At 30.5% G+C, this 13,980-nt stretch overlaps 1 protein-coding gene across 5 annotated transcripts in view; it reads left to right on the top strand.

Annotated features, from left to right (window-relative positions):
- Nucleotides 1–297: 297 nt before the first annotated feature.
- Nucleotides 298–13,980, top strand: part of golga4 (golgin A4) — a 54,276-nt gene continuing 40,593 nt past the window's right edge. For 2 of the 5 annotated variants that reach the window (XM_051126209.1, XM_051126208.1), the window contains exons 1-5: nucleotides 298–492; nucleotides 2,960–3,034; nucleotides 5,535–5,636; nucleotides 10,264–10,329; nucleotides 12,423–12,746. In XM_051126209.1, the coding sequence (XP_050982166.1) occupies nucleotides 424–492; nucleotides 2,960–3,034; nucleotides 5,535–5,636; nucleotides 10,264–10,329; nucleotides 12,423–12,746 (636 nt within the window). In that variant the 5' untranslated portion in view covers nucleotides 298–423. The remainder of the gene's footprint in view (nucleotides 493–2,959; nucleotides 3,035–5,534; nucleotides 5,637–10,263; nucleotides 10,330–12,422; nucleotides 12,747–13,980) is intronic. The other 3 variants (XM_051126210.1, XM_051126212.1, XM_051126211.1) reach the window with 3 other exon arrangements.

The raw sequence follows: 13,980 nt of genomic DNA, 5'->3' as shown, positions 1-13,980 counted from the left end.
ACGCAGTTGTTTTAAATAGTACAAATATTTCAATTTTTTTTTCTGATTTTTTTCTGTCAAGTTTGGTGAGCAGAAGAGACTTCTTTTAAAAAAAAAAATTAAAAATCTTACTGTTCAAAAACTTTTGACTGGTAGTGTATATAATACCACATAAATACATTGGTACATGAATGTAAGTAGCATGTTATTTATCAGAGTTTTGTTTGTTATGTCACACTCAGTTCATGTTCTACTGCCACTGAAATATGCGAGTCAGTAACTCGTCATCATCCTTTCTGAGCCTCTCGTGGACCCGTAGCTGTTCACTTTTCCTCCACGTCAGCTGCATCTGCGCACTGCTCTCATCCACACATACATTAAGTTTCTTATTCTGCATATCGAACAGTAAAATCGTTCTTGACGTGACAATAATCGCATGGAGTGATGTTTAAGAAACTGAAGCAGAAAGTAATAGAGGAGCAGTCGCCTCAGCGGAGCAGCGCGCAGGCGCAGGTCAGTGTACTTTGCTCATGTAGCATGTATGCTAACAAAACAAAACACAACATCAAGTATGTACTACAGTTATAAGGCTTAACACTCTTATTACTGGGTTAAACATTCAAATTACAACGTTAGCTCTTACAATCTTTTAATAAACTTGCGGATTAGTTATTCTTTAGCAGAACAGTATCAAGAAGCAATCAGATGGATATAATATGGTACTTTGATATTTACCATAGTCTTGTTAAGTGATTACTACATTCATACATAATGGTATTTACATGGTACTCCAAGGTGTTTAAATAATATTGTGGTACCTCCATGCAATGTACCACGGTATTCTTCGAAGTTACCTTATTAATACCACGTTTTATTGATCATTTCTTGTTTGTCAGCTACTTAATGACCCACAAACCAGCTTGACCTGTTAACTAGAGCTGAGAGCTCTTTAACACGTTTCCCTAAACAGACATGATGTTGAAAGGTTAAACTTGTACTTAAGTTGAGATTCAAGTCTGTTTGGTTTAATTATTAAATTAAGTTTAGTGGTGAATCAGAAAATTATTTTTTAAAAAGTCATGTTTTACCCCAAAATATACATTTATCTATCGATTATATGTCCTTACCTCTTTATCTTGCTCAACAAAATTAAATTATATTTTAGGGACAGTGTGTTCATTTGGTAACAGGTAAGCATATTTAACTCTAAATATAAAAACAGCCTGCTGTAAGGTAAATATATGGGTCAAAGACATTGCAAAAGTGATTTTACGTCCGTAGAAAGCACATTAAAGTGTCTGATTTTAAGGTTTCAAATGTGACCCTGGATCACAAAACCAGTCATAAGGGTCATTTTTTCAAAATTGAGATTTATACATCATATGAAAGCTGAATAAATAAGCTTTTCATTGATGTGTAGTTTGTTAGGATAGGACGATATTTGGCTGAGATACAACTATTGTAAAATCAGGAATCTGAGGGAGAAAATCACCTTTAAAGTTCTTCAAATAATGTTCTTAACAAGGTATATGACTAATCAAAAATTAAGTTTTCATACATTTACAGTAGGAATTTTACAAAATATCTTCATGGAACATGATCTTTACTTAATTTCCTAATGATTTTTGCCATAAAAGAAAAATCAATAATTTTGACCCATACAATGTATTTTTGGCTATTGCTACAAATAAACCCCAGCGACGTAAGACTGGTTTTGTGGTCCAGGGTCACAAAAAAGTTTTTGGAGAATAAAATGTAAAATTTGGTTGAAATAATGTTACATTGTCATTTAGTGTAACACAACATTCATGTAAAAAATACGAACAACATGCTTATTCTGATTTGTACTTATTAAAATATATAAAAGAATAAGGGAGCATGTTAAATTTTATTGTGTTTTAAATAAGTAAAAAATTATTACTGGCAAATGGGCAAAACCTAGGATAGTGGCAGATTTAAAAAATGTAGAATTACAACTAATTGGTATTTTGGTGAAAGTAATTTGTCTTTTAATATGTCATAAGATTGTTTCACTGAATGACATTTGAGTGGGTGTCTTCTGTAAATTAGGGAAGAATGTATGATATGTATTTTTTGTTCAGAATAAGAAAAATGCAATGCAATTATACAGAACACCTTTAATTTATTTTATTTTGATTTTATATTTTTGGGAAAAACAACTATTTAAAGCAGTATAACAATTATTGTTTTTATGCTTAGAACCTTTTTTTGTTAAACATAATTGAAATAAAAAATGTATTTTAATTTTATATAAATAATACTTACCTCAAACATTTGTTAGTGTGTCACAAAAATATTAAGCCGAATAAAATAATTATTTCTGACGGATCATGTGACTCTGAGTAGAGTAATGATACAAAAAAACTCAGCTTTGCATAGGGCTGTCAACGATTAATCGCGATAAAATCGCATACAAAATAAAAGTTTAAGTTTGCCTAATATATATGTGTGTACTGTGTGCAATTATTATGTATATATAAATACACACAAATTAATGTGTATACATATGAGAAATATGTTATTAATATACAAAATGATTTAATTTATATATAATATAAATTATATAAAAATGATAATAAATACATATGCTTGTAAATATTTATTAAATATATACATGAATGTGTTTGTATTTATATATACATAATAATTATACACAGTACACACACATATATTAGGCAAACTCAAACTTTTATTTTGTATGCGATTAATTCCGATTAATCGTTGACAGCCCTAGCTTTGCATCACAGGAATAAATTACATTTAAAAATGTGTTCAGATAGAAAACAGTTATTTTAAATTGTAATAATATTTTGCAATATTACTGTTTTTACTGTAAAAATGTAGACTTGCTGAGAAGAAGAGACTTCTTTCAAAAAATCTTAGTGACCAGTAGTGTAATCCGTGCATTGATTGCCATTTTCGTGTCTTGATGTATGACGCACATTTCTGTATCCGACAGGTGAGTTCAGGAGAGAGGCGCGCTCAGCCCCCTTTCCTGCACCAAGATGCTCCGGCCTCCCCCAACGACAGAGAGGTAAGCGGTCAGATGCAAATAGCATGTCTTGTCATTGGTCTTGAGTGCATGTATATGAGCGCCAACTGCTTCCATGTGCCAGATTTACCCTTTAACTCTTGTGTGTAGAATATCTGAACTGTTATGATTAGGAATACACCATACATACAACACAGGCTTTTGGAAAGATGGCAGACATAGTAAATTTAATCAACGACTTAAGGTGATCTTTTGGTGTTTGTCAGACGTGCAAGATATTCACTGCGATCTATAATTTCTAAATGTATACAGTATAGCTAAAAAGTTTTTAAAAGTTTAGTTTGAAAAGCGTGCTTGTGCTGTCATTATTTAACATGAATTCATTTTGAATTTTAATGTTTTAGGTGTCCATTAAGTGTTTAAATACTTTTTTGGGGCCTCTACGGTCTGGACCAGGAATAGGGCAATAGATTCTGTTTTAAATAAGATTTATTATTCTGTGAATTTAAAATGTTTCAGTTAAATGATCTACCTCTTGTTTTACAGTGGACTTTGTGCAGAGATATAAAATCAGTTTGATAATCTCCAGCTGGTTGGTTACCACAGGACATGCTATTACTGCTATTATTGTACTAATGCAGGCTAATAATAGTCTAGATGATTCAGTTTTGTCATTCTGGACTGTGACATTGAACCCCCTATTAAGCATGAACATGGAAAATAATAACATACGAGTACAAAGTTTGAAATAGTAATGGACTTTCATAGACTCTACTTGGTTTATCCTTTGGAGTTTTGTCAGTGTAACATGAATCAAATTACTATTTTTTTTTTGTTTTATTGATGTGTTTGTCCTCTTTTTATGAACAACAGCTCAAATAGAATGAAGTATTCCCACCATTGCAGGGAAACCGGTTTACTGATCAGTGAGCCGAGGTTTTGATTGTACCTTTGTCTTTCTACCACATTTTCTGTTTGTATTTCTTTTTGAAATTTCCATCAGATCTCAGATCTCCATCAGAATGAAATCCACATCACCTCAGCATTTCCAGGGCTCAACAATAAGGATAGTGCAATAGTACAATATAGTTATTTAAAAAAAATATATTGTTTGTAATATTTTAATACTTTCGTATTTCAAATTTTATTTACAATATTATAATAATATTTCATATAATGTAAATGTATTTTCTATAGTATTTATTTGATATGACATTATTTTTTTTAAACGGTAAACATTACATTTATATTTTTATATAATTTTTTATTATATTTTTATTTTATATTTTATGTTGTGTTTGTTTTATATTACAATATTACATTAATATTTCATATAAGTTATATATATATAATTTATAAATATAAATTATATATATATATTTTTTACTTTTTGTGTATTTTGTTGTAATTTTGTACTTAAATTTAATAATAATAATATTAATATTAATAATAATTATAATAATAAGTTTTATGTATGTAGTGCCTTTCCACGGCTCAAGGATGCTTTACAATGTAATTATTTTATATAATGTTTATTTTTATAATAATATTATTTATATTTTTTGTTAAAACATTAAACATTGTTAATATAGTACAAAAAAATGTTATATTTTAATACTTTTGTATTTAAAATTTTATTTGCAATATTATAATATATATATACATATATATTAGAATTTGTTTTGAATTTGAGTCCAAGACTGTCACTAAAGTCAGAACTTTACAGACATTTTTAATTCACACAAAAACTCATGTACATCATCAATAAACACAAAATAAAAATAAAAATAAAAATACCGGCATATCCTTATTTTATTTTTATCCTTAAATCTATTTTTTATAGTATTTATTTCATATGATAATATTATTTTTTAAAACCGTAAACATTATATTTATATTATTATATATATATTTTTATTATATTTATTAATATTTTAATTTTTTTTATTAAATGTTATATTACAATATTACATTAATATTTCGTATAATATAAATATATATATGTATATATATATACACATATATACACACACTTTATTAAATATTTATATTTAAATATATGTAGAAGTATATGTTTAATTTATATATTACATATATTATATTATATTATATTATATTATATTAGCATAAGTCAACAGAAAATTTTAATTCAACAAAATTTGATACAAGGAATAAAACAAAAAACTTTACGCAAGATAGAGTGACACCACAGCCTTGTCAACTCATCCTTATTTTTGAGCTCTAATCTCTTCTGTGCCAAAGGCGGTTAGATTGTTTGATGTCTCTATACACAGCATATGATGATTTGATGCCAATCACATTCAAGAGAATCAAAATCAGGTTTGGTAGAGAGACATCAAATAGCGTCCGTCTGCCTTCAGTGTGGATCCGCTGTCTCAACTCTCTTTCTGTTTCCACAGATGTCATTCTCTCATCCTCTGGCTCTTTTTTCTGTGGTCTCACTCATTGTGTTGTTTTCTCATTGCTCTTCACTCCTCGGTCCCGTCATTAATGCGTTGACTCGTGTGGGGGGGTCGTTCAGCTGCTGGCTGGGATGATAGCAGAGCCTGCTTTTCTCTCTGAGTATACTATCTTTGCTCTGGACCACTCAAAACGACCCAAAGCGGCCCAGGTGCCCAGTGCGGTGAGTCTGTCCTCACACATCGCCTCCTCTTCCTCACCCCTCGAGAAATAAAACCAACCCTCTGTCCCCCGTCCCGTCTGCGATGCCTTTGGAGGTTATGGGCTAGAGGAGGCCGAGTAACACCTGCTTGCAGCTTTTCTTCTTGAGCGTTTCTGCATAACTCAAAGGCATCTCGCTCCTAACCCCTGCATCTAATATCTTGCGTTCCTCGTTAGGCCTGATTGTGGGATGGCAGTTGCTTTTCTCCGTTTTGTACCTCGGAATGGTTCCTCTAATTTGGCATCTCTAGGAATGAATGTTATTCCCGTAGTGTTAGATACTGTTATGGATTCCCTACCCCGTTCCCTAAGTAGTATCCTCATAGATTCCGTGTTGAATGTTCCCTTGCTGTTCCCTAAGAGTTCTTTTGATTTCCTTGCCAAATTAATTTGGCGAATTCTTTGTTTAAAGGTGTTTCTAAATTTGGATTATTGAAGGTCCTTTCGCATGTCTTGCATCATTATTTCCCGGTGCATTGAACTTGGAGTGAAGTGTCACGCTTTAGTTATTTTACGCTTATTTTGTTTTGAAAAATGTTGATGTCTCAGCATTTTGTGTGATTATGAACAGGCATTTGTGCATTTGTCTGTCTGTGTTATTGTCACATTACTAAAGCAATGTAATTTTCGTAATATTTATATACTATTATAGCAATTCTAGTTTCTAGCTTTTTTTAAATTTTAATTTCAGTTTGTTTTAGTAGTTTTGTTTTTTGTTTTATTATCTTTATATATCTCTGTTATTATCCAAAGCAGTGCTTTATTAGTATTATTTATATTTATATTATAATAAGAATTTTCATTTTAGATTTTGTTTAATTTAGTTTATTTTAAATTAATTGTTTTTTTAAGAATTTTATGTACTTTTTAAATTTTTTATTAGGTTTTAAATATATTTATTGTAAATTTTTGTATTTATTTATTTTTTTGTTTTGTTTAAGTAGCTTTATTACTCAAACTTATGTTTAGTTTAGTTTAGTTAGTTGTCAAGGCAAATTTCTAAATTTTAGGTTCAAGCTTTCCATCTAATATTTATCATGGTTCATTTTGTTGCGGCTTTATTTAAAATGCATGAAAACATTTAATCATTTTGGTTAACAATGTCAAAACTGATCTGAAGCATAAATAAGAAGCTAATATATTCAACTCACTGTGTTTCAGCTGTGTATCTGTAATTTGTTTCAGTTTTACAGTCAGGCGACTTTACACTAGGGTCGACTGATATGTGTTTTTTGGGACCGGCGGTGATATTTAGGGGCGTATGAAATCCCTTTTATTTTTTTCCAAATTCCATTTTTTCTATTTAAATTTTTTTGGATTCCGCTTTACCATTTAAATTTTTCTGGATTCCTTTTTTAAAATGATTAAATTACATTTTATTAATCAAAAAATTATGAAACTTATACAATTTAACATAAATTTATTAAAAGTTTAACAAAAATTACATTTTTAGGGCCCTATGAAATGTTTTGTTTTTCTCACCTTCTGGTTTATTGTTACCAAATTCTTTAAAGGGGTCATCGGATGCCCATTTTCCATAAGTTGATATGATTCTTTAGTGTCTTAATGAAAAGTCCATAATATACTTTGGTTAAAAATTCTCAATTGTTGTGTAAAACAACACTCCTTTTTTCCTTGTCAAAATGAGCTCTGCAAAAATCATCTTGTTTTGGTTGAGGTTGCTTTAAATGTTAATGAGCTCTGCTCGCCCCGCCCCTCTCTTCTCTCTGTGGAGTGACGAGCCTGTTTACTTTAGCCGCTAAACTTCTTTTTTCTGTCCACGTTTTCCACATTGCGGAAGTCATAGGGCCCTAGATATCGATTATTAGAGATCAAGTAACCTATATTTTGAACCAATATATATATCTGTTGTAAAAATGAAAATGAATGTCAAAATTAAGAATAACAAGGGCTCTGACAAAACTTTTTTTTAAATGCTTTTAAATGATTTTATTGGAAAAATCGTTTTTGAAAATGACCGATAACCATAAAATTGCTTAATATCAGCCAGGCCAATTGGCTGACACCTACTTTACTCGGCTGCTCTTTCCAGTACATTTACTGTGTTTGTGGAGACTATAGATGCTCAGCTCTGACTGAAGGATTTATCTCTAGATATGATAATCCTCCACATAAACCTGAGCTCATTACACACACATCAGCTGATAGACAGCACTGCCAATCACATCAAACACACTCATTATGTGATTACTAGCCTTATTATGATTTTCAGTCCTGTGGATATTTTTGTTTTTCAGTATACAAGGAATGTAAATGAATGTTGAAGGGTGAAATGGGTAAATCTAAACTAAATTAGTGATAAATGTTGATTGACCCTAATCTGATCTCATTTAACTGTGTGTTGTTTGTTAGTACTGCATTGTTTTTCCCTTCAGCATGAAGTCTCCCTGGCCTTCATTGGCATATGCAAATGTATTTAGTTCTTCACTCTGTCAACAGGAAGCATGTTTATTTACTTATATTGGTTGTGTATAATGTTGTGAAAGACACTGTTGGTGTCCTTTCTTTAGGATATCGCAGTGAAAAATGTCTAGTAATGCTGTCTTAATAGTTGTGTCTTTATTACCTTTGGCCTGAATTGTGTAGGGATTGCCTTGTGTATGTACAGCAAACAGAAAGTGAGCTTCACTTGTTGACTCTGATGTAAATATGACTAGCTTGCATCAAAATGCTGTTTTCATCATATTGCATTTTAGCAGGGAATTTAAACCCATCTTATTGCATTAGTAGATGAGTCAATCCTCTAATGTGCAGTGATTGCATTTTAACTGAATTATTGTGTGGTTGTGTTGGTAATCAAGTTCTTTGTTTCGTGCTGTTTATTAGAGTGTTCAGATGAACTGATAAACACAATAGTGGTTTAATGTTCTCTATAGGAATGCCTCCCACAACTAGATTACAAATTAGTTATTTATAGTAACTATATTACTGAATTACATGGCTGTCAAATGTAGGCATGTGAACTGCAATTTTTCAATGCTACAACAACAACATAATAATAATATAATGATGATGATAGTGATGATTAGTTTTTAAATGATTAACACAATTATTATTATTATTATTATTGTTATTAGCTGCAGTATTACTAATAATCATTATTTTTAATATTAGTATTATTCCTAGTATTATAAATAATTTATTTCATTAGAAGTAGTAGTCATAGTATTATATAGCATTATTAGTATTGCTATTATTTGTAATAACAGTGAAAATAACAATTGTAGTATATAGTGTTATTATTAGTAGTAAAAGTATTATACTTAGTATAATAATAATAATAATAATAATAATATACTATTATTAATAACAATATTACTGCTGTTATTAATAGTAGTAGTAGTAATATAAATTATTATTAATTTTTTATATAATTTTTTGTATTGGTATTATAATGCTAATATATTTTATTATATTTTTGTTCATATTATTATTATTTATAATAATGATGTGATGATGATTAGTATGATTTAGTATTGTAATAATTATTATTAGTAGTTGCAGTATAACTAATATTATTATTTTTACTTTAGTATTATAAATAACATTTTATTATTATCATTATTGTTATTAGTAGTAATATTAGTATTATGTGGCATTATTAGTATTATTTATAATAACAATAAAAGTAACAATAATGATAGCATTATATCATATAAGTGTTAGAATTAGTATAATAATAACAGTATACTATTATTAATAATATTATCAATAGTAGTAGTAGTAATATAAATATTTTAGTATTATATTATTCTTACTATTATAAATATTGTGTTTTATTACTATATAATATTTGTATTTCTATGATTATGTTTCTAAATAATATTTATAACAACAACAATAATAATAAAATTGTTTTTATTATTTTATGCATTATTTTAAATTCATTAAATGCATTTCTTTTTTCTTCCCTTTCCAATTTAACTTGTACCATATCTAATGTCGTACTGTAAGATTTACATTTTAGCTAAGACTGGGACAACATTGTTTGGAGGTTAAACAGAGTAAATTCTTGCCAATGTGCCTTGTTGCCGGTGTTATACTGTAAAAAATAAATAATCATATAGTGTGCACGTTGCTGTTTTTTTCTGTATTTGTAGTTAAATTTTTTCATATATATGACGATGATGATACTTTCTCATGTCCGTCATTACAAACATTACCCTTGACTTCTTTCGTCTACCTTAGGGAGAACGCTGTGGCCGTCTAACTCCTGCTGAACTCCACAATGCCAAATGCACACGCTCTCAGTAACCAGCTCGTGTAGCGGGTTTGAACGGTTTGCAGTTGACAAAGCTGCTAGTTTAGTGCTGCTGTGTTTAACTCCTTGTTTGTGTAACGCAGTAGTTATGCTGTCTACGTTTGTATTTAACCCCTGTGTTCCTCTCCGAGTTGCATGAGGTTAGGGTTGGAGTAACCAAAAGCCCCTGCATTTCTCGTAGCAAAACTAATATTGCTCCCAGAGTAATCGGGGTGCAGCACGATGGGCTGGAGGAATACTAACCAGGCCTAAATCTGACCGCCGAGACACTCTTTCACTAATGTTTGTGGGGTCTGTTCTGATGCAGAGCTTGAAAGCGGCCGGCAGCTCTCCGAGAGGCAGTGTGAACGGAGATGGAATCACTTCTCCTCAGGCAAGTAATAGTGTTAACTTGAAATAAATGATAGAAGACCTGTTCAAGTCGTTTGAAGATATTTCATAATACTTTTATTTCAACAAGGATGCATTTGATTCATCAAAAGTGACATTAAAAACATTTGTAATGTTCCAAAAGATTTCTATTTCAAATAAATACTGTTCTTTTGAACTTTCTATTCATCAAAGAATCCTTAAAAAGAAGCATTTCTGATAATTAGTAATGTTTTTAACATTGATAATAATTAATACATGTTTCTTGAGCAGCAAATCAGCATATTAGAATGATTTCTAAAGGATCATGTGACACTGAAGGCTGAAGTAATGATGTTGAAAATTCAGCATTAAATCACAGAAATAAATTACATTATAAAACCTGTTCAAATAGAAAAAAATATTTTAAATTCTAAAAATATTTCACTGTTTTTAAAAATGTTTAAAAATATTACTATTTTTAATGCATTTTTAAAATAAAATATATGTGACCTTGGTGAGCAAAAAAGACAATTTCAAAAATATTTAAAAAAAATTCTGATTATTAGTAATGTTTTTAACATTGATAATAATTAATACATGTTTCTTGATCAGCAAATCAGCATATTAGCATGATTTCTAAAGGATCATGTGATACTGAAGACTGGAGTAATGATGCTGAAAATTCAGCGTTACATTACAGAAATAAATTACATTATGAAATCTATTCAAGTAGAAAACAGTTATTTTAAATTACAAAAATATTTCACAATTTTTTACTGCATTTTTCTTATCAAATTAATGTAACCTTGGTGAGCAAAATAGACCCATTTCAAAAATATATATAAAAAATCTGATTATTAGTAATCTTTTTAACTTCATAATAATAAATGTTTCTTGAGCAGCAGATCAGCATATTAGAATGATTTCTGAAGGATCATGTGACACTGAAGACTGGAGTAATAATGATGAAAATTCAGCTTTACATCACAGAAATAAATTACATTTTAAAGTCTATTAAAATAGAAAATTTTAAATTATAAAAATATTTTACTGTTTTTAAAAATGTTTAAAACTATTACGGTTTTTAAAGCATATAAATGTAACCTTGGTAAGCAAAAAAGACTAATTTCAAAAATATAAAAATTGTTTTTGTGAAGCATGAATTTTGTACAGTACTGTATGTGTCATATGGACATTGCATCTCCCTTTTGCATTATTTTAATGACAATTAAACACATTTCCCCTCAAAATAAGTTCTCATTACTGTATATAATAAAAAGTACTGTACGACAGTTTTTTTTAATTCAAATGAGCATAAATCAGGCAAAACAACAAATTGCGTGTCCATAAATGTCAATATATTATATTGTATCATAACATAAACACACATAAATTATATGAAAGAAAAATTTGAAATTATGAAAATTCTAAAATTATGAAATTCTAAAATAAATATTTATTGTATATATTCTATATTATAAATACCTTTTTAGTGGCATGTGATTGTTTTTTGTAGCACATTTGTGTCTAGTTTTTATTGGATTTTGGTTGATGTGGATTTTTTCATTACAGGTCATTACTGTCATTTTTGAGTAATAGGTTAGATCAGAGTTTGAATCTTTGATCCTAAATGTGACCCTGGACCACAAAACTAGGGTCAAAGTTTTTTTAAAATTAGATTTTGATTTATACATAATCTGAATAAATAAGCTTTCCATTTATGTATGGTCTGTTAGGATATAATAATATCTGGCTGAGATACAACGATTTGAAAATCTGGAATCTGAGGGTGCAAAAAAATCGAAATATTGAGATAACCGCCTTTAAAGTTGTCCAAATGAAGTTCTTAGCAATGCATATTACTAATCAACAATGAAGTTTTGATATGTTTACAGTAGGAAATTTACAAAATATCTTCATGGAACATGATCTTTACTTAACACCCTAATGATTTTTGGTATAAAAGAAAAATCAATAATTCTGACCCAAACAATGTATTTTTGGCTATTGCTGCAAATATACCCGTTTTGTGGTCCAGGGTCACAAATAGAGTCTAATCTTCTGATTATTATTATTTAAAGTGCTTGTATACTAAAAGTATTTATTGTTCTCCAGAAGGAGGAGTCTCAGTCTCTGGCCCAGAAGCTGCAGCAGAAGGTTTCTTCCGTGGAGTCTTTGCTCCGGGGTTCGGCCCGCGGTGAAGGACTCTTCCGCTCTGGCTCCCGGGACAGCCTGGTCAGAAGCTCTTCCAGAGAATCCCTCACTCTTACCGGGGAGAATGAAGCTCAGTCGTCGCCGGCGTACGACCCTCCGTCGGACATCGAGAGCGAGGCGGAGGATTCGCCCGGCAACACCGAGAGCCTGTCCAAAGAGCAGCTCTTAAATCGCCTGCACCGTGTGGAGAGAAGCCTCGGCAATTACAGGGGGAAATACTCAGAGGTGAGCGGCATTGGGGTAAACGTTTGTTTTGGGTGATCTGATCGCTTGTGGTCAGTCCAACTGTTTACCGATTTGTGATCAGATCCAGTTATGAGCAGTTGGTGCAGTGATTTTCTAGGGGAGGGCTTCAGATTATACATGTGAGCCTGGACCACAAAACCAGTCGTAAGTGGGTCAAAATCATCGATTTTTCTTTTATGCCAAAAATCAGTAGGATATAAAGTAAAGATCATGTTCCATGAAGATATTTTGTACATTTCCTACCGTAAATATATCAAAACTCAATTTTTGATTAATAATATGCATTGCTAAGAACTTTATTTGGGCAACTTTAAAGGCTATTTTCTCAATATTTCGATTTCTTTTTTGCACCCTCAGATTCCTCATATAGTTGTATCTCAGCTAATCAGTAATTTTCCCTCAAAATAATCCTATTTTTACAGATGAAGTTTATATCTCACAATTTTGAGAAAAAAAAGTCAGAATTATGAGATATTAACTCGCAGCTGCGAAACAAGATGAAAGTTGCAATTACCTTTAGTATTTATTTATTTATTTATGCATAGTTGTTTATAGGGGGAAAAAAGGTAATTGCATTTTTGTATCTCACAATTTGGACCTTTTTTTTTTCCTCTCTCAATTGCAATAGCTGACAGTTGGGACTTTTCCTCTTGGTATTGCAAATTTTGAAGTTGCAGTTCTGAGAAAAAAAGTCCAGATTGTGGGATATGAACTCAAGAAAAAAGTCAGAATTGGGAAATGTCAACCCACAGGTCTAAAAACAAGGTAAAAGTCTATAAAAAGTCACAATCTGAGTTATTTTTTCACAATTGAGATTATAAATGAGTTTATTTATAATTATAAATTAAATCTATAAGTTTTCCAATACTGAGAAATAAAGCCAGAACTATGAAATATTGATATTACTGATATTACTGCTTTATGATTTTTGCTTTATGAACTTTTTATTGCTGACCACAATGTATATTAAAGCATTTGAGCATGAACCAGAGGTGCTGATAAATTATCATTCAGCACCAGTGAGCGAGCAGTGCATTAATGTCTGACAGTGTTTCTGTGAAGTCAGCTTTAATGTTGTCAGTCTGTGATCTGTACAGTAGGTCTGCTCCGGGCTGTTTTAGTAAGGTTGCACTGATGTCTGTTGGAGACTGATGCATCAAAAGCAACTGTACAGATGTTACAACACTATTTTAGATGCTTGTAGTATTGTAGA

The sequence above is a fragment of the Labeo rohita genome, chromosome 13 (genome assembly GCF_022985175.1).
Source record: "Labeo rohita strain BAU-BD-2019 chromosome 13, IGBB_LRoh.1.0, whole genome shotgun sequence".
Classification (NCBI taxonomy): Eukaryota; Metazoa; Chordata; class Actinopteri; order Cypriniformes; family Cyprinidae; genus Labeo; species Labeo rohita.
This window is presented reverse-complemented; position numbering and strand designations above follow the sequence as displayed.